Source organism: Schistocerca americana, chromosome 7 (assembly GCF_021461395.2).
Source record: "Schistocerca americana isolate TAMUIC-IGC-003095 chromosome 7, iqSchAmer2.1, whole genome shotgun sequence".
In the NCBI taxonomy this organism is placed as follows: Eukaryota; Metazoa; Arthropoda; class Insecta; order Orthoptera; family Acrididae; genus Schistocerca; species Schistocerca americana.
The window spans coordinates 41,918,616-41,940,422 of NC_060125.1; the positions used below are offsets into that span (position 1 = coordinate 41,918,616).

General features: G+C 44.9%; 1 protein-coding gene across 1 annotated transcript in view; it reads left to right on the plus strand.

Annotated features, from left to right (window-relative positions):
* The first annotated feature begins 4,566 nt into the window (after positions 1–4,566).
* The window catches only part of LOC124622285, a 285,108-nt gene continuing 267,867 nt past the window's right edge, over positions 4,567–21,807 (plus strand). The window contains exons 1-2 of the mRNA XM_047147952.1: positions 4,567–4,849; positions 9,052–9,393. Of these exons, the coding sequence (XP_047003908.1) occupies positions 4,567–4,849; positions 9,052–9,393 (625 nt within the window). The remainder of the gene's footprint in view (positions 4,850–9,051; positions 9,394–21,807) is intronic.

Sequence of the window (21,807 nt, forward strand, 5' to 3'; positions counted from 1 at the left end):
CGTTTCTAAAAATATCATTGTCCACTTAGAGCACTCATGAGTAATTCTTGTTAAAAATCACTCTTATCAGTTTACTGGGATAGGCAGTATGGAGCGCACCTGTTTAGTAGACCCTGCTAGTTCGGTGACACCTCGTCGTCCCAGTGCCGGCGAATACTAAAGGATGCCTAGTGTTGCCGGAAGGCGTCGGAGAACGTTTTGTATCTGACAAAAAATTGTTCCCCATAGACCTGCACAACAAATACTTTGAAAAACCCTCTATATTCCAGAACGAATCTTTCACTCTGCAGCGGAATAAGATCTGTTTTGAAACTCGACAGTGGATTAAACCTGCCGGGACTTAAATCGGAATTTTTCCTTCCGTGGGCATGCTGCTATCGACTGAGCTGTGCAGGCGAGAATCACGACCTGACCTCATAATTTCACTTCTGTCGGCAGATTGTGGAGTATAGGAAAGAGCTGCTACCAAAAATAAAGCTGTGATGACAAGCAGTAAGTTGTCCCCGTACAGCTCAGCCAGCAATAGCGCGGCCCGCGGAAGGCAGTGTTCCGGGTTTGAGTCCCGGCTCGACACGTAGGTTTTATCTGACAGGAAGTTTCAATATGTTCCTCTTGGTGTTCGTCCACATGACCACTGCGGTCTCCGAAAGTGTCTCCTCCTCTTTTGGCATATTTTCTAAATGAGCATTTAGGTTCTTTTCAAACTCCAGTTTCTGCGCTTCCTAACCACGGGACTGCTACGGTCGCAGGTTCGAATCCTGCCTCGGGCATGGATGTGTGTGATATCTTTAGGTTAGTTAGGTTTAAGTAGTTCTAAGTTCTAGGGGACTGATGACCGCAGAAGTTAAGTCCCATAGTGCTCAGAGCCATTTGAACCATTTTTTTCTGCGCTTCCTGACAGTTGACTTGAGGTGCGCAGACAACTGTGAAACACAGGCGGTGTTATTTATCCAGTATTGTTTTTACTACGATATTCGCTGGCGCAGACTACATCTGCCGATTGATGAAGTGTTTGTCCAAGATTATTCAGACTCTATTTCTGATATTGTCGATTCATATTATAAATGAACTTGAAAGCTTTTTCAGTCTCCCTCTAACTGGTCCATTTCCTTCTTGTCTCTTGAACACAGCGAGTATTTCTGTGAGATCTTTCTAGTGCTGTCCTGCATTCAGCATTTCGTCTCGTCACAGCAGCAGTTTTCCCGCTGGCAATAAGTACCTCTTTTGATGGAGCACCAGTGCTGGTTTTATCATCATTTACGGTGTACACACTAGTATTTACCGCTTACTATCGTCACCTAAAGGGAACGCTTAAGACTTCTCCTCCTGTTTGTTCTGCGGCTCTTCCTTTCAATCAACCTTTTGACTGGTTTGTATCTATCTTCAGTATTTTACTATACCGTGTTAATGTTTTAAAATCCACTTAACTACGCACCAGACTTTTTTTTAGTTTCTTTTAAGTATCCTCATATTTGTGTACCCCCTACTCCTTTTTTGTCCTCTACTACTCCATATAGCGTCAAGTTAACTAATGCCGAACATCACTACAGACGTCCACTATATGTCCCTTTTAGTGGCTCGTTATTAGTGTCAAATGTGACCTCTGATTTTACGCTCGGCTGCCACCTGACAAGAAAAAATAGAAATTATTTTTGGTGATTCGGCCATCGCTATACCTACCACAGATTTGGATTTTCATGCTCGTATATGATGCCATAAGGAATGAATTTATGGCCGCAACACATTGACCACTTTTCGGAAGAACGCCTGGTGCACTCTTATAAACATCAATGCAAAATTATAAAGTAAATAAATCACTTACGTACAGTCCAAAGGGATCTCATTCAGGGCTGTCGGAGGCTGGGATAAATATTTCTGCACAGTTACGTCCATAACCGTGGCATAATGTGTGCCACATGTACACTACTGGCCATTAAAATTGCTACACCAAGAAGAAATGCAGGTGATAAACGGGTATTCATTGGACAAATATACTAGAACTGACATGTGATTACACTTTCACGCAATTAGAGTGCATAGATCCTGAGAAATCAGTACCCAGAACAACCACCTCTGGCCGTAATAACGGCCTTGATACGCCTGGGCATTGGGTCGAACAGAGCTTGGATGGCGTGTACAGGTACAGCTGCCCATGCAGCTTCAACACGATACCACAGTTCATCAAGAGGAGTTCAAAAAATGGCTCTGAGCACTATGGGACTTAACTGCTGAGGTCATCAGTCCCCTAGAACTTTGAACTACGTAAACCTAAGGACATCACACACATCCATGGCGGAGGCAGGATTCGAAGCTGCGACCGTAGCGGTCGCGTGGCTCCAGACTGTAGCGCCTAGAACCGCTCGGCCACTCCGGACGAGTAGCGACTGGCGTATTGTGACGAGCCACTCGCTCGGCCACCATTGACCACACGTTTTCAGTTGGTGCGAGATCTGGAGAATGTGCTGGCCAGGGTAGCAATGGAACATTTTCTGTATCCAGAAAGGCCCGTATAGGACCTGCAACATGCGGTCGTGCATTATCCTGCTGAAATGTAGGGTTTCGCAGGGGTCGAATGAAGGGCAGAGCCACGGGTCGTAACACATCTGAAATGTAACGTCCACTGTTCAAAGTGCCGTCAATGTGAACAAGAGGTGACCGAGACGTGTAACCAATGGCACCCCATACCGTCACGCCTGGTGATACGCCAGTATGCCGATGACGAATACACGCCTCCAATGTGCGTTCACCGCGATGTCGCCAAACACAGATGCGACCATCATGATCCTGTAAACAGAACCTGGATTCATCCGAAAAAAGTGACGTTTTTTCCATTCGTGCACCCAGGTTCGTCGTTGAGTACACCATTGCAGACGCTCCTGTCTGTGATGCAGCGTCAAGTGTAACCTCACCCATGGTCTCCGAGCTGATAGTCCATACTGCTGCAAACGTCGTCGAACTGTTCGTACAGATGGTTGTTGTCTTGCAAACGTCCCCATCTGTTGACTCAGGGATCGAAACTTGGCTGCACGTCTCCATTACAGCCATGCGGATAAGATGCCTGTCATCTGGACTGCTAGTGATATGAGGCCGTTGGGATCCTGCACGGCGTTCCGTATTACCCTCCTGAACCCACCGATTCCATATTCTGCTAACATATGATCTCGACCAACGCGAGCAGCGATTTCGCGATACGATAAACCGCAATCGCGATGGGCTACAATCCGACCTTTATGCGTGATGGTACGCATTTCTCCTCCTTACACGAGGCATCACAACAATGTTTCACCAGGCAACGCCGGTCAACTGCTGTTTGTGTATGAGAAATCGGTTGGAAACTTTCCTCATGTCAGCACATTGTAGGTGTCGCCACCGGCGCCAACCTTGTGTGAATGCTCTGAAAAGCTAATCATTTGCATATCACAGCATCTTCTTCCTGCAGGTTAAATTTCGGATCTGTAGCACGTCATCTTCGTGGTGTACCAATTTTAATGGCCAGTAATGTAGTAGAGAAAAACACACACACTCTATTTGAAGTGTGTGGATGATCGTCAAGAAACGGTGACAAAGAATTGCACCGTTGACAGAGTGGTACAGGAAACAGCGGGAATGGAAAGTGGCTGGACCGTAAATAGAAAATGCAAAACTTTCTATCTGGAACGGTAGAACAGATTGTAAAATTGTCTGACCCTCAGAAGTTCTTCAAATTACAATGAGGGGTCAGAAAACAGTATAACATAAATGATGATGACGAGAAAGACACGCAAGAATGAAGTCTTAGTCGAGGACACGATATCTCAAAATGCACCTCACCAAAAGCCGACACCCTAAAGTAATATTGTACAATCATTTAACAAGACGACAGTATATAAATGATAATACTCCATTCCAGGCTACCCACTGCCCACTGCTGACCTCAGCCGACAGTAAATGAGAACAGGAAATCAGTCACTGCCAGCAGTAAGGACAGATCAAAAATACAGAATACAAAATAAACAACAGAATACTGACTCTCAGAGTTTCACAGTAGGCCCCGCAGCGGCCTCGCCGTAGTTAGAGTGTGACCTTGTGCACAGTCCAAATTGACTAAGCCAGACACATTCGTTTGCACGACAAAGATTTGCGCTGAACACCACCAGCATGGCCTCCTTTACCCATTGTAGACAAACAACAACTTTTATCCCGAATACATCGCGTTCCCTGGGTCTGTGAAGCCAAGCAGCGTCCACTCGTTTAGAGCAGAACCGGTGCACACGTGTTGACATCAAGCCGAGAGCCCAGACTGCACCGGCTGTCTCCTGATGACCGTGGCTGTCCCGTCGTCCGAAGGGCAGCAGAAGCACCACCACCCCCACCACCACAAGCGGCAGCCCCCTGAGCCAGCCGGGCCAGAGCCGAGGTAGGCCGGCGCGGCCCGCCGCCATTGGCGGCCCCCAGCGCTGGCTCCAGGTTGCCGCTTCCTTCACTCGGCACCGCCTCGCTCTCTGCTCTCACACGTGGCCACACCTAGCCTGCCCTAGCTCACAGCACACCAGCCAGCTGCAGTTGGCTGGGACCGAAAGCGAGCCTATGACTTGCCTCAGCACCACAGGGAGAACGGCGTTCGTGGAGCGATGCAAGTGGCACTGTGTTATCTTTAGTGAAGATTTCCGTTTTACTGGTAATGAAGGTGCTGTGAGGAGCAGTGCTCTATGGTACCACTTTACAGATACAGTTGTTTCTCACTGCACCATTCCTTCACTGCGTAAGTCTCCCTTGAGGCAACGAGCGCTGCCTTTGCGCCCTCAAGAGTTCTTCCGCCGTCTCTTACGCGTGCCCCAGCAGCAGCAGCAGTCAGAATACGTCAGAGAAGGTCGCGGGCAGGATCTGATAATGTAGTTTCCTCTACGGCCTCTTGGTATGCGGGAGGTATTTTATTTCTATGCTGCCCTCCGATTTCCTTTTCTTGGCTGCGGAAGAGCTTCGCTCCACCTGACAACCGGAGAACGCTTCGGACTTCAAAATATATAAACAAGAGGTAAAAACACCATAAGTAAATTGTACTTCAGTGTTATCAAGAAATACTGTTTTTAACCTATAAGTACCAAAATGTTGAGACATATTGTGTATGTTATATTTTCAGAACAACGACAAAAAATTCTTTATAAATAAAAGCGACCCTTGTCTGATGGAAAAATGCTCAAATTGCAGTAAGCATAAGATGAAAAATCAACGATATAATAGTAATACGTACGCCTTGACGGCATTTCCTTATATCTTCGAACTGGATGCAGCCTACCTCGGAAATAGTGTGGGAATCGTGCGATACGCTGCGAGCAGTGATGATGGTAGGGGGCGCTGCGGAAGTACTGAGCGGTGAGATGGGAATTTGGCCTGGACGGGAGGTGTGCTCGGATAGCCGAAGCTGTTAAGGCGAGCCGGCCGCTGTGGCCGAGCGGTTCTAGGCGCCTCAGTCGAATGCTGCCTCGAGCATGGATGTATATGGTGTCCTTAGGTTAGTTAGGTTCAGTTCTAAGTTCTAGGGGACTGATGACCTCAGATGTTAAGTCCCATAGTGCTCAGAGCCATTTGAACCATTTCTGTTGAGGCAACCTCTCGCGTGGGAAATTCAGATTCGAGTCCCGATCCGGCTCAAATTTTTGGTCACCGCCATTGAATTATGTCTCTTTCTTCACGAATAATACAATTGCAGAATCAGGTAACTAATCGCATCGCATCACAGGTTTAGTGAATCCCTACTATTATTATATCAAACAATTATTATGTGTCATGCAGTCTCTTATTACAGTTCCACTTTGCAGTCATGTACGCCTGAACTTGGGATTAAATTTACACGATAGCGGTCTAGATTTTGAATCAGTAAAACTATTTACAACACGACCAGTTAATTATCTGACTCTATTGTGAAGCTCAGTAGCTGACGTCCTTCCAAGAAAATCATATGCAATAACACAATCATTTTTTTTTCTTTTGCATAGTTAAAGTGATAACTTCGAATAAAAGTTCTTGTATTTTTTAAAGACGACGTTCGCTCTCGAAACCAGTCGTGAACATGTCGCGATTTCTATGGGGTCGAACCAAATATTATTATTTTACTGAAATAATTAAAAATGGATGACCGACACAAAAACTGATAAATCCCAATTATGATTGGGTGGCTTTAAAAAAGACTTCCTAGCCTTTATTTTGAACAAACTGCAACTGAATGCTCTCCCATAACTCGTAAACATTAAAACATGGTCACGATAACCACCTGCTTGAATGAAACATATATCCGCTATGGAGCAAGTTGATTGCTGACTTGAAAGGTTCTGTTTTCAGTTGGGTCTCTCTCTGCGCCACTTCCAGCCTGTTGCGTTATCTGGTTGACAATGGTTAAGTTCTACGACGGCTCGCCTTGCTCTGAGCGGGAAATGAAAGATGCGAAATACGAGCAAGGCGGCACAGCTGACCGGCGTTCACCTCACTACGTAACACGTCGGCGCATTTCGACACTGAAGGTTCTCATCATCGCGATGCGATGTTGAAACCATCTTACCAAAACTGCTCAGTTACGCCTAGTAGCCAGCATAATGCAAAAATGCCCGTCTCACTTTACACTTGTTCTCTTCTGTCCCCTTCGGCACCACCAACATGGCTCGCACTCACACACTAGGTTGCATCCTCTTCATCACCTGTTGGGCCTGACCACATACATGCACGAGCAACGTCTCGCTCGACGTCCCAGCACACACCGAAGTGCTTCACATCGAGCTACCAGCGAGCTCTTTTACACTGAGTCGATCTCCTCCCCGGCGTTCCGCGAAAGTTGCCATGTGCGTGTTGTAAGGCTCCATCCCCTCTCGCCTATATTTCTATGTAAGTTAATGGTCACGAATTTAATTGAAAGTAAGCGGAAATTACAAAATTAGGATGAAAAACCAATCCAGATATAAACGAGGGGAGGTTAGGTGCTGTGACCGTGTGCGTAGCACCCATCTCATCTCCCTGTTCGAATCTTTTAATAGTAGTATGACAATATTCATTTTTATCAATAGCGAGATGTGCCTGTTTTGTATTCAATAGCGAAGAAATAGCCCTTATAATTACAACAACCAATTCCAACCCTTATAAGCTTCAGTTGCCATTTACACTCGTCACTGCTTTTACAATACTATTTTAACTCTCGTTAGTACCATTCTCCAAATTTTCTCGTGCAAAATACAATATCTTAAACGACACATCCTATAGAACGATTACTGTTTGTTTTTATGCACACGTGATTGAATACTTCCGACACTTGGTCCATTTAAATCCGAATGCAATTTCTTTAACGACTTCTTATTACTGTCTTTTCACCTGAATTCCTTGATGTCCTTACTCTTATCATATTTCCACTTCTTATCTACTGCCTACGTTTATTTCATTTCAGTCTCCAGATTCTGCTACCTCCACCTGTAACCTGATTTACTGATTCGCTCCACTAACACTCGATTTTTTGTACATATTCATGCTCAAACTAAAAAACTCGCACCGTTAGCTAATGCCTGTCTCGTAAAGAACTTGGCTCCCAGTCGATGTGGTACATGTACAATATCCAGCCATCCAACTGACCAGATCGAGTTCTTCATCTCACCAATCAAACTATTGGTAGAAACTTTTGAAGCTATTGTCTGAAGCCCTCTTCCCCCACACTAACAGAATGACCCACTCTCCAAGAATGTTCTTCAAAATTTTTTCTGCCTAATCTTGAATTTGGGCAGTTTGTCTTCAATATCTACAGCACGCTGGATTCTTCTGAGTCATCAGTTTTCAGATCCGTTCCACAGCTCCCCAACGTGCAATTATCTCGTACACAGAAGGGAACAAGCCTGAGATCGGATTCCTTTGACTGGAAGCCCCAGAAAGACCCCGCAGAGTTGTGGCCCACTGACTGAAAGGAGCACATTACGTGTTCCGTACAGGGTGAATCAGAACTCCGCCGACAAACTTTCAGAGGTTGTTCAGAGATATTTTCTGTGTATTCTCGTACGAGGAGCCCACGACTTACATCTTCAACTACATAGATACTCTGCAAGTCAAAGTACGGCGCGTGGCAGAGCGCACCCTGTACCACTACCAGTCATTTCGTTTGCTGTTCCACTCGAAAACAGAGCGAGGGAAAAACGATTGTCTATATGGCTTCGTATCATGCTTAATTTCGCGTATCTTCGTGATCTCAATGCTCAGTGTACGTTGGCGGCAGTAGAATCGTTCTGCAGTCAGCTTCAAATGCCGGTTCTCTAAATTTTCACAATAGTGTTCCTGAAAAAGGAAGTCTCCTGCCCTCCATGGATTCCCATTTACATTCCCGAAGCCTCTCCATAACACTTGTGTGTTGATCGAACCTACAGGTAACAAATGTAGCAGCCCACCTGTGAATTGCGTCGATGTCCTAAAAACTCGAGCAGCTCTCGAGAGTAGGTCGCATTAGCGTCCTGTATGCGGTCTCCTCTACAGATGAACCACACTCTCCTACCTGGAAGTCTCCCAATACACCGAAGTCGACCATTCACCTTCCCTACTACAGCTCTCACACGCTCGTCCCACTTCATATCGCTTTGCAACGTTACGCCCAGATATTTAAACGACGTGACTGTGTCAAGCTCAACACTACTAACGCTGTATCCGAATATGTTTTTCCTACTTATCCGCACTAACTTTCTACGTTTAGAGCTAGCTTCCATTCATCATACCAACTAGAAAGTTTGTCTGAGTCATCTGATATCCTCCTACAGTCACTCAGCTTCGATACCTTCTCGTACACCACAGCGTCATCAGGAACAAGTGCAGATTGCTGTCCGCCCTTTCCGCCAGGTCATTCATGTACATAGAAAATAGCAGCAGTCATATCACACTTCCCTGGGACACTCCTCAGACAACCACTCGCCATCGAGGACGACATGCTGTTGTATTACTTAGGGAGTCATCGGGCCCCCCACATGCCTGGGAACCTGTTTCACATGCTCCTACCTTCGTTTACAGTGTGCTACCCGCTCCTCGTGGCTGACCGGACGCTTCGGTGTTCTGCCGCAGGCGTGGCGGGGTCTGCGCGGCGGCGGCCGACCACGGCGCCGGCGATGACGCCGACTTCTGCGGGGGCGGCGGCAGCGGCGGCTGCGGGGGCGGTGACGGGCACGGGGCTGGCGCGCGCGGGCAGCGGCCGCTGGCGGCGCTCCGGGGGCGGCTGGGGCGCGCTGCACGACGGCGGGCCCGCCTCACTGCCCCCGGGCACGCCCCCGCAGCCGCAGCCGCAGCCGCTGCCCGAGACCGAGCAGGAGTGCGCCGAGGTGTTCCAGGAGCGCATCCGCGCCGCGCACGGCCGCCAGCTGCTGCCGCTCGTCGAGGACCTCGCCGACTGGATCAACAAGACGCTCGGTGAGTCCAGCGACTGGCTGGCTGTGGGCAGCCAAAACTCGCACCAACTCATAGCCGCGTAGAGGGCCCTACGCGCGAGCGGCGGATTGCGTAGATACGTCGCACGGGCGACCGGTAGCTTCGTAGACTGGACGTGTGTGCGCAAACTGCAGCGCCAGGTCGCTGGTCGCACGGGAATCCTGGGCAATCGGGCGGTCCGCATGCGAGTCGTGCACGCAATATGCCTGCCTAGACGCTTACCAGCGGTGTGTGGAAGTATGGCCACGACTCTCTTCTGTAGTTACCGGGGCTATTCGGAAGTGAGATCCGATGGGGTGTGACATGGAAACCACAGTGAAAATCCGATGAAGCTTCGCACACATGTGTTGGGCAGTGTCTCTAGTATGCCCGTCGATCGCGTCAGTTCTGAGTGCACATGAGCTCGTAAAGATGCCTAGAGCAATAGTGTTTCCCGCAAAGTACGAGGGGGTGCTGTGAGATTTCGCCTGATGCCATGCAGCCCACATAACCCAAGTGACATTCGTTTCCTTCTGCATGACAATTCTCGGCCGCGCTCTCAAGGGGCAATAACGACGCTCCTGCAGCATTTTCGATGGGAGGTGTCTGATCACCCGCAATAGAGCCCGCAGTTGACTCTCTCTGAGTTTCATCTCTGCTCACATGAACCGCTAACTATGAAGACAACGTTCTGGCAGAGACAACGAGCTGTAGACCAGCGCAGAGAATTGGCAGCAAGCACAGGCGGCTCGCTTCTACGACGAGTGTATCGGAACGTTGGTACAACGCTTCACAAATGTCTAAATCGGAGCGGCGACTATGTAGAGAAATAGCTGGAAGGTGTAGCTAACTGTTGCAAATAAAACAGTTTTTATTTTCACAGCGGTTTCCATTTTCCGACCGATCGTTTTGTTTCGTTTCCCTTCGCCCACCTTGAGTGAGGAACTTACGTTATAACTCATTGTAACCCGGGGAACACGAACTATTCTGAGAAGTGAAGTGGGCGCCAGAATTACGATTATATTCAGAAGTAATACAAAATACGAAGGGCGTTTGAAAAGTCCTTGCAAAGTCCGAGAGATGGCACCACCCGCGCGTATCGAGGTCATGTTTAGTTAGTAGGATCTTTGGAAAGAACGCACACCAAGTTTCAGCCATATTGGTCTATTTCTTTGTGTTTGGCATTCGTGTGAATCAAGGAAGTCGACTGATTGTCAAAAACTGGACGAAAAATAATTTCGTGTGGTGATTAAACATTACTTTATGAAAGGCAAAACGCCTCAGGAGACTAAAGAGAAGCTTGATAAAAATTACGGCGACTGCACCTTCGATTAGAACAGTTTATAAATGATTTCAAAATTTTCTGAGAGGCCATATGGGCACAAGTGATGCTGAGCGTTCTGGACGCCATGTGGAGGTTACGACACCAGAAATCATTGATAAAATCCATGATATGGTGACGGATGATAGAAGAGTTAAGGTGCGTGAGATTGCTAGTGCTGTGGGCATCTGGAATGAACGGGTACATAAAATTTTACATAAACATTTAGACATGACAAAGCTATCCGCAAGATGGGTTCCGCGATTGCTCACGCATGACCAAAAAGGGAATCGTGTGAAGTGTTGCAATGATGGTTTGCAGCTGTTCAGGAAGAAACCGCAGGACTTTAAGCATCGTTTCGTCACTGTGGATGAAACATGGATGCATTACTATACTCCTGAGACCAAACAACAATCTAAACATTGGGTTACCAAGGGAGAATCTGCACCAAAATAGGCGAAGACCATTCCTTCGGCCGGAAAGGTTATGGCGACTGCCTTTTGGGATTCTAAAGGGATAATCCTCTTTGGCTATCTGGAAAAGGGTAAAACTATTGCAGGTGCATATTATTCATAATTATTGGACCGTTTGAAAACCGAGCTGCAAGAAAAATGCCGGCGATTGGACCGCAAAAAAGTCCTTTTCAATCACGACAATGCACCAGCACACACCTCAGCAGTTGTGGTCGCAAAATTATTGGATATAGGATTCCAACTCGTTCACATCCCCCCTATTCTCCAGACTTGGCTTTCTCAGACTACTATTTGCTCCCCAATTTGAACAAATGGCTGGCGGCACAAACATTTTATTCAAACGAGGAGGTGATTGCAGCAACTAATAGCTATTTTGCAGACTTGGACAGTTCCTACTATTCGGGAGGGATCAACAAATTAGGACAGCGTTGGACTGAGTGCATAAGTCTAAAAGGAGACTATGTCGAAAAATAAAAAAAAGGTTTAACCCAAACACGTAAGTAGTTTTTATTTTTGCACGTAAGTAGTTTTTATTTTTGCACGGACTTTTCAAACGTCCCCCGTACACCCTCCGATTTTAATGTGATTACCATTTTCAAGCTTGTGCTATAGAAATAAAAATGATGGGACGTTCATAATAACAGTCACGATACAGTTGGTTCCGTCTTACGATTTTGAGTTATTTATGAAATAATTATCCTCATTATTATAATTTTTAGCTTCTAAACAGAATACAGTAACGTTAAGAGGACATTTTAATTTAAATGTTCAGGACAAATCTGTTATACAGTTGCACTCTAGTTGCTTTTCATTTATATAATCTAACTCTCATTTATGCGATTTATACGAGTCCTCCCTCGGGCATGGGTGCCTGTGTTTGTCCTTAGGATAATTTAGGTTAAGTAGTGTGTAAGCTTAGGGACTGATGACCTTAGTAGTTAAGTCCCATAAGATTTCACGCACACACATTTGATGCAATTTATAACTTGAACTGCGATAATCTTACGATCACTGCTGCTGCTGGCAACACGCTCTGCAGAAACACGGAGCAAACAGTGCGAGCGACTGCAGGCCGTCTGACACGCGGCGGCCCGCCGTGACCCGTCGCTCACGTGTTAGTGGAGCCGGCGCCGCCGCTACAGCCTTATACAGTACCGACACTCGCCCACTCGGCACGATAACAATGAGACGGCGGACGTTTGTCGCAAGGACTTGACCACTCGTGTTGCACATGTGCACAGGACGCCGTCGTTTCTTCGTGTCCCCGTCTACTCCGATAGGTGCAGCTTGCTGTCGCACGGGTCGTTCGTTGAGCAATGTGATTTTCTCTCTTTTTATTTGTTATGGTTGCAAGAGCAACTCTTCTATTCGTTGTGTGATGCTGAACAGTGAACGAAGGAAGTTCGTGAAAAGTTATTATTAGAAACGTTCGATGTCGCTCAATTGCTCGTGGGATTTCAGAACGAGGTCAGTCGAGAAAAAGGGTTTGCATGTTAGGTATCTGCTTAAATGATTAAAAATTTAGTGGAACCTAAGCGATCAACACATGACTATCGTAAGAATTGCTTTGCTTTGGATACAAACGAAATTACTATTGTAAGTTTGCCAAGGCTGGTCGGTTGATTTCGGAGAGATGACCAAACAGTGAGGTCATCGGTCTCAGGTTAGAGAAGGATGGGGAAGGAAGTCGGCCGTGCCCTTTGAAAGGAACCATCCGTGCATTTGCCTGAAGGCCTAAATCAGGATGTCCGGACGCGGGTTTGAACCGTCGTTCTCTCGAATACGAGTTCAGTGTGCTAACCACTGCGCCCCCTCGCTCGGCACAAGTTTGCCAAGGAAACGTACAAGAAAAAAGAAGCTGGAAGATCGCTGGTGAGAAATTGCTCTAAGGATGAGCGAATTAACAAAGTAAATTCACTTGCTGAGGGTGCAGTACGTCGTCATGTTTACATTTATGTCGCAGGAAGGATCACCCATCATTCAGCAAATTGTTGATTACACTTCAGGAAGCAAGTTACTATAAATGATAGTCGTACATTATTATTTTCAGTCCTGCACTACCTGGGCTCCAACGGTGTTCATTTCTCCGCTTGATGGACATAACGACGAATCTGATCAAAAAACGTAGTAACAGATAAGCTCAGCGAACTGTTCCTCATAGTTAAAACACAACGAACAACCGCTAAGTTAACGACGCGCGAGAGAACGGTGTGTGAGAAGGATGAGTGTCGGTAAATCTCCATTATCAGCTCTGATTTCTCGAATTTTCTCATTGTGCCCACTTCGCGGAACGTATTAATGTGTTGTCCGACTCTTCCAATAACGTACTCTCTCGGAAACTCAACACGAAATCTCTCAGCGGTGCACAACGCCTCTCTTGTAGCGTTTGCCACTGGAGTGTGTTACGCTCCTGCACAACGCTCTCACCCGACTGGACGATCCCGTGACGAAATGCAGCGCTTAATGTCGCACCTTGTCTCTCTCTCCTGTTAATCGAAACACGCTAATTTGACATTCATCTTCTTTATGTTTTTGCTATTTGTGTGACACAAGTTCTTTTACATCTACGACGGTGTGCTGACAAGGAATGCCTCCGATTATCTGTAAACACTTACAGGTTTTTAAATAAAACAAACATTATTAACATTATACATCCTGTTGGGTTGGCAGAAGTGCCAACACCGTGTTACTAGAGGAGGCCGAAATGCACGCGACTTAGCTCACGCAGGCTGGCGTGAGGAGGGAAGAACTATACTGACGTGAGGTCTGGAACATGACAAGGAATTAGAATTCAGAAAGCGGACGGAATTAGTTTGATACTTAGCTTTAATCCAGTAATGATGAACGTCGCTCTTGACGGTACATGATTCACAATATCAATATCAATAGTAACTGAATATGGCGCCTTGCTATGGCGCCTTGCTAGGTCGTAGCAAATGACGTAGCTGAAGGCTATGCTAAACTGTCGTCTCTGCAAATGAGAGCGTATGTAGTCAATGAACCATCGCTAGCAAAGTCTGCTGTACAACTGGGGCGAGTGCTAGGGAGTTTAGACTAGACCTGCCGTGTGACGGCGCTCGGTCTGCAATCACTGATAGTGGCAACACGCGGGTCCGACGTATACCATCGGACCGCGGCGGATTTAAAGGCTACCACCTAGCAAGTGTGGTGTCTGGCTGTGACACCACACATCCTTTTTCTTCATGTCTGCTTAGTTGCAGCTTTCTGCCGGTAGAAGGCTGCGAATTGTAGCGGTGTGTAACGTAATTACGTGTGTGCGTGCTGTGCTCGAGTTCACAGTCCGGCCACACACGGAGCACGGAGCAGCCTCTGGCAGGCCACGCCACACACGAACGCTGCGACCCCTGCCACAGCACGGCGCCCCGGGTTCAGCTTCTGTCATCCATCGTGCGCCATGCAGTCCCGATTTTCAGTTGTTCTCAAATCTTAAAAAAACTCCTTCGAGACTTCGATAGAGATGGAGCAGTGCGAACAGAAATGAGGTTGTGGCTCTGCAACAAAGTCATTTTCAGTTACGGTAGCAACAAACTGGACTCTCGTTAAGAGAAACATTTTCGTCGCCAGGGTGACTATGTCGAGAAATAAACATGTAGACCTGGCAGATTAAAACTGTGTGCCCGACCGAGACTCGAACTCGGGACCTTTGCCTTTCGCGGGCAAGTGCTCTACCATCTGAGCTACCGAAGCACGACTCACGCCCGGTACTCACAGCTTTACTTCTGCCAGTACCTCGTCTCCTACCTTCCAAACTTTACAGAAGCTCTCCTGCGAACCTTGCAGAACTAGCACTCCTGAAAGACAGGATATCGCAGAGACATGGCTTACCCACAGCCTGGGGGATGTTTCCAGAATGAGATTTTCACTCTGCAGCGGAGTGTGCGCTGATATGAAACTTCCTGGCAGATTAAAACTGTGTGCCCGAACGAGACTCGAACTCGGGACCTTTGCCTTTCGCGGGCAAGTGCTCTACCATATGAGCTACCGAAGCACGACTCACGCCCGGTACTCACAGCTTTACTTCTGCCAGTACCTCGTCTCCTACCTTCCAAACTTTACAGAAGCTCTCCTGCGAACCTTGCAGAACTAGCACTCCTGAAAGACAGGATATTGCAGAGACATGGCCTGGGGGAAGTTTCCAGAATGAGATTTTCACTCTGCAGCGGAGTGTGCGCTGATATGAAACTTCCTGGCAGATTAAAACTGTGTGCCCGACCGCAACTCGAACTCGGGACCTTTGCCTTTCGTGGGCAAGTGCTCTACCATCTGATCTACCGAAGCACGACTCACGCCCGGTGCTCACAGCTTTACTTCTGCCAGTATCTCGTCTCCTACCTTCCAAACTTTACAGAAGATGTACAATGTTAGTAACGTTTGTTTTATTTATTTTCACATAAAAAGAAAGCGTATGCATGACTTTTCAGCACGCCCTCGATTTAATCACATCCCCGAGTAGACATCAGGCTGGCAGTAGTAACATTTCCGCTATTCAGCCCTTGGATAAAACAAGTAAAAATGAACTCATTGATCAAAGATAAACTGTGACCGGAAGCCTGATGTGATGTTGTTTAGTTGTATGGTACTGGATCTTGTGAACATAGTGGTGCTGTGCGCTCCTTTTTTAGATAAAGGATTTGGTTGCAGATGGAACTGGAGTAAGGATGTGGGATGAATATTAAAAAATGTCAAGAGACGAGACGTAGGCGGTGGCAGGCGGCCGTAGCGTTGCAGTTACGTGGATTGCAGCTTTCGTTTGGAATGCAAGAGACAGGGCAGAGTGTAAGTGATAGGACACAGATACAAATCTCAGGAATGATTTGATGGTGGCGAACGCGGTCGAAATGATGTGAGGAAGCTGGGACACGGTGGCAGAGGCCAGGGGCCGCAAGGATGTGTGTGACTCAGTGGGCCTTTGGGATCCGTTTTTGCCGAAGGCGTAGGATTGACGAAGGTATTCCACTCGTTTGAAGGTATGGGGGAGCTCTGTCAGCTGGTACGGGATACGGGTGGCCAAGGAGGGAGGAGGCAGCGTGCACGAGTACACAGGCTGTATAAGAATATGTGCCACAAGCTTTAGGGATTTATTCTTGATGTTAAAACATTACAAAAGTTCGTGTGAACATGGGTCCGAAAATCCTTCGTTTGGGAGGTATGAAACGATTCGTTATTTATGGCAGAAAAATTATAGTTTACCAAATAAACTTACAAAAATTGTTGGAACTGACCACCTCCTGCTTCCGCGAATGTCCGGAGCCTGCGTTCCATACTCCTCATGTGTATCGTATTTGGTTAAGTCGATTATGGATACGCTGCCTCAGAACACCGACATTGAGTACAGGAGGTGAGTACACCATTGATTTTAACAGTTTCCGAAAGAAAAAATCCGTTGGATTTAAATACAGCAGGTCATCCAATGGATCCCCGTCGACCAATCCAGCTGTTCGGGAACTGGTTAAGGAGATACTGGCTAACTATCCGTGTAAAATGAGGTGAAGGGCCATCGTACATAAACTACGTTCGTTGAATGACGTGTGGAGGTACGTCATCAAGTAAATAAAGTAACTCGTGTCTGATAAACTGCCGACACGTTTTTCTAGGAAGACGTTGCGGAAAGAAGTGGAGGCCATAGACCTGATCGTGAATGATTCCACTCGACATGTTGAGGCCGAACCTCTGTTAATGTCAGTCTTGTGGCACTTCATCAGAGTTTTCTTAAGCCCAAACTTCATTGTTGTTATGATTGGAGAACCAATTACGCGAAAAGCCAGCTTCATCAGCGAATAAAGTCCTTGCCAAGAACTGCAGAAACACAGCACAGTGCCCTAACATGCGTTGAAGAAAGTTATTCTTGGCTGAAAATCTGTCTCACTTGATTTTTACACCCGTTAAGGCGATGCGGATACAGTAGATTTTCGTTCTGAATCTTGCAGAATGTCATGCGATTAACACCTTCCCTTCTGGCTATCCTCCTTGTTCCACAATCTGAGGAACCCATTCTTGAAACTCAGCATTCGTACATTGTGTGGTATTCCATCACCTGGAACTCTCTCCTCAAATGAGTCTCTAGCGCAGGTGTTTGTGGAGTCGTACAAACGTCCGTGGGTCAGGTGACTGACAGCCTACAAGGGTAACGTTCAGCATGAAGTTGACGTGCTGTGCCCATGTTCAGATATGCTTGGCCGTACACACGGTGCATATCCGTCACTTAACACACTAAATATATCGTTGTGATGCCTTGTGGTGGAAGTTACTCTAAGAGAGAACAGGCGACAACCAGAGAAAACAAAACAAATGCCATGACCGACTGTAAACAAGAAAGTGAATAATAAATGCGCGTTTGAGGTAAATTACACAACCAGGTTACTCTACAGGGAATTCCTTTCATATACCCCCAAACAAAAGGATTTTTATAGACATGAGTTTTTTGTAATCTTTGATGTCAACAATAAATTGCCAAAGTTTCTAACTCAAGTTTTTATTCACCTTGTATATTGAGAGAAAATTGCAATTTAAAGCCAGCAATCATCGTATTACAAAGGCTTACATACAGGCGCACGTACCTATCTGCATTCACATATTAAGCACTGTATGTTGTTGGCACCTTGTCGTTTGCTTTTGCACTGTGTGATAACTAATTATTTCTTCGTTAATATCACGCTTGTTTGATCGAAATTTCAGATATTGTGAGAGTGGACGACCTAGGGCTAATATTTAGTGCTTAATATGTGAGTGCAGTCATCTGAAGATGGTCATGTGTAAATGAAAAAAATTATGGCTTTAGCAAAGACATAAATATAAAATCGGTATTGCTGGCGTTTATTTTTAAATTTCTCCAAGAATGTGCCCAGTACGGTCGTATAAGTTCAAAGTAATGTACAAAATTATTGAGTGGATGGATTCCTAGGATTTGAAGAGAGTGCAAAAACTTCGTAAGGATGGAAGATGGAATGAATGAGGGTGTTTCGAGACTGGGATAATAAAAAATAGAGAAAAGTGAAGGTGCTGGTGTTAATGCTTCAGGTGTTCTATATAGTCTCCCCTCATCTGACTACAACGAACAGAAACTTCATACAGCCACGTGAAATTGTCAGAAAAGTCCTCCTTTGGAATATTCTTCCACTCGCACGTCCCATTAGCTTCAACCTTTGTGCGAATTTCAGCACTGTGTCGTTTCGTGGTAGGTTCGTATTGACAGCGCGAAGTCTCGCCGCCGTTTCTAGAAAAGATTTGCCCACGTTCTGCAGTTCAGTCAAGTCCTGGCGCCGCTGCTTTTGTTCGCGAGAGAACGCGTACGGAGCAAACACTGCATACACTTTCCACTTCTTAGAACATTCTGGAGAATGTCTGTAACGCTTGATTTAGATATGTTGGTCCATTGAGATTTGTGACGCAACAACGTTGACACACTGCTCAACACTGCCTGCTCACAGCTGACTGGTCGTACGCACATTTGAGGTTCACAGTTGCTAGTTCATACTGCCACCGCAGTTAATGCACTGACGTCGCTTATACGCCAGGAATAAAATGAGTCTCGGATCTCTTCATATAATTGTTGTTGGATTTATATCAGGGCATTGACCTTTGCGCAATTTATCAGTAACTGATAGAAATCGGTGACGGTTTGAGAGTTTTTCTTCACGTCAACCATTTGCCACGTGCAGTGAGGCGACAAAAGCCACGGAGTACCTCCTAATATCGTGTCGGACCTCCTTTTTCCCGGGGTAGTGCGCCGACTAGACGTGCCGTGGACTCCCTAACAACCCTACCACAACAAAGGTCAAAATTTTAATAACGATTGTGGTGTTGCTCACGCTGCTAGATACTGCATTTTCGGGCAACAACAGTCATATTATGTGCCAGGTGTCATTAGAGCACAGTTAATAAAGTCATTTCATGTAATAATGAAAAAAACTAGGCACTCATCTTTTCGCGTTTCCCACGCTGGTCTCGTCGTAAAATCATGGCTCAATCGTTGAAAATCTAGGTGGTTATGATTCCAAGCTCGGATGCAAAGAGGCCTGCCTAGGTTTTATTCTGCTATGTTCTAAAGTTTTGTAGATGCGCTTCTCAAATAATTCTTGAAGATTAAACTTTTGCAGGACAATGGTGATGTAAAAAAAAAAGCAATCAGCATCCCGAATTTAAGTCACACTTCCTTTTAATTGCAATATCACGTAAACACAAAACATCACTTCACAATACGAAACATACTTGAAAACATCTTCCTCACAGTCACTGTTAAAGTTCGCATTTTATAAGCTGACTACGTTATGCGTCTTTCCAACATGACGTCCAGCACTTGACTTTTTCAAGGTCCGACTCTCTAACAAGTTAACAACCAACTAACAATCGCTTACGCGCCCAAAAATCAGAGTTACAAGTACATCAAAGATCATAGTGACAAAAGAGAGGATACACATAAGAATAATATCATTGCAATATAAACATATGGATGTATCAAAAGTGAAGTCAAATCTGAATGTTGTCTCAGAAATATGTTAAGTAGTTAACAGAAACACAGTAGAATATTACTGGTATCGAGAGGTTCAGGTGAGGTGAGGTGGCGTAATGGTTGCGTAATTCAAGTACCATTACAACCCCCCCCCCCCCCAACACACAATTCTATGCATAAGCTGCATGGGATTGGGTGTCCCAAACAGCAAGATAATAAGGTAGTGAGTTCCAGTAATCATTATATAGAATAATAGTATCTTTGAAACAGTACATAGAGATTATTTATCCTCGTGGTATAACATTAAAGAAATGAAATGTAATATATTAAAAGTTGCTTTAACCATATCTTTTCAAACTTGCAAAAATTACTAAATTTTACAGCAGGCCTCCCTTCACTCTCCTTACAACAATACACATAAATATCAAAATGTAATCTGTTAATCTGTAACATATTGTATGCAAAGAAAAACTCATAAAAGTTTTGAATCCTAGTTACAACTATGTACATGAGCACTGAATATGTCCCCTGGCAATATAATAAGAAAAGTATTAAAATTTTTTCAAACAAGAGTCCAATTGATATTTTCAGTCCATCATTTGTATATAACTTACTGTCCATTTCACCACTGTAGTTCCTGTTCTCCTAGTTAAGTTTTTCCTCTAATAACAGGTCCATAGGTATTCCCTTTACATAGTTCCTCTTAGCTGGTGGGTTCTTTATCTGAAATTATTACATAGGCATTACTGTTCAGTTTAGTATAAATTCCTACACAAATATTCAGTGTTCTATTGTGTCACCATATTCATATTCAATAAAATTCTATATATTACAACACACATTAAATTTCTCATTTTCTAACATTACTTTTTTAAAAAAAATCTTGTTTGTGACATGTCATTAGCAAGCTTTTTATCATCCATAGGCATTCAACATTCTGATGTGTAAGTAATTGGAATTTTTACTCTACTATAATATGGTGTGATAGTGTATAAATAAATTTGGAAATTAATTTCAAAGTTATTCAACCAGATACAGTTTACTACATTAACATAGAAATTTGTGACAAAGTAAAGTATTACGAGACAGCATTGAAGAAAACAATTGCTTGTTGATCTGTGTTGAAGAGCATGAGGACATGGTACAATTATAGACACTGCGACAAGGGAGGAGCGATACCTCAAAATATGTGGATGGGAAAGAAAGATAGAAATAGGTACTACTAGAGAGTTCAGCCTAGCCCCCTCTCATCAGCAGAAGAAGAAAAATGGAATAGAATCAGTGACAGGCAGTAGGATAAGAAATAAAAGGGAAGGGCTCAAAAAATGTAACTGAGAGCAGAATATCAACAGCCACCCACCAATATAAAATACAACACAGACATGGCAGAATGGACGACTGTGATAATCCCCCTACAGTAGCTTAAGAAACCCATCACTGATATATTTTGTCTATCCCAATATTAACCCCCCCCCCCAATACAGAGGCAATCAAACTGTAGCATAAAAACCTACAACATGACATGTACAAAGGAAGAAAATTGCTCAGGGCTACACTGAGTCTTACAAAAACAGAAGGAATATTATCAAAATGACAAAAGTAGAGGTTGGATTTTACAACAAGCATCCTCTTAATTTGATCAACATAATATGCAAAATATCAAAAGGTATCACACTAATCCTAAAAATGTTATATAAAAAGATAAAATTAAGAAAAATGACAATTGTTAGTATCTGTGTGTTGCCTCCATAGGCAGACAGAATGGTTCACCAATAATACACAAAAGAATGATTTAATTCCACAGTGTGGAAAGTCCTCAATTTCATAAATCTCAACTGTCAACTGGGCAAATAAGCAGACATACCCTGTTCATAATATTCAAATTTCAGTCTTTTCCAACATATAGGCTCAGAAAATATAATAATAGCATCAAAATGTTTTCAGCATAAATGACATCAGCACACGAATAAAATAGTAGTAAGCACAAAATCTGAATGTCAAAATGTTCACCAAAATGTCTAATAACTAACATGAGTAAACTACAACTACAATAGCACATGTCCTACCACACAAAGAAAATATAATGCAGAAGCAACCATCAAAAAACCGCAGGAGAAGATATGCAAGAAGATCCAGGATGCCTGTTTACAAAA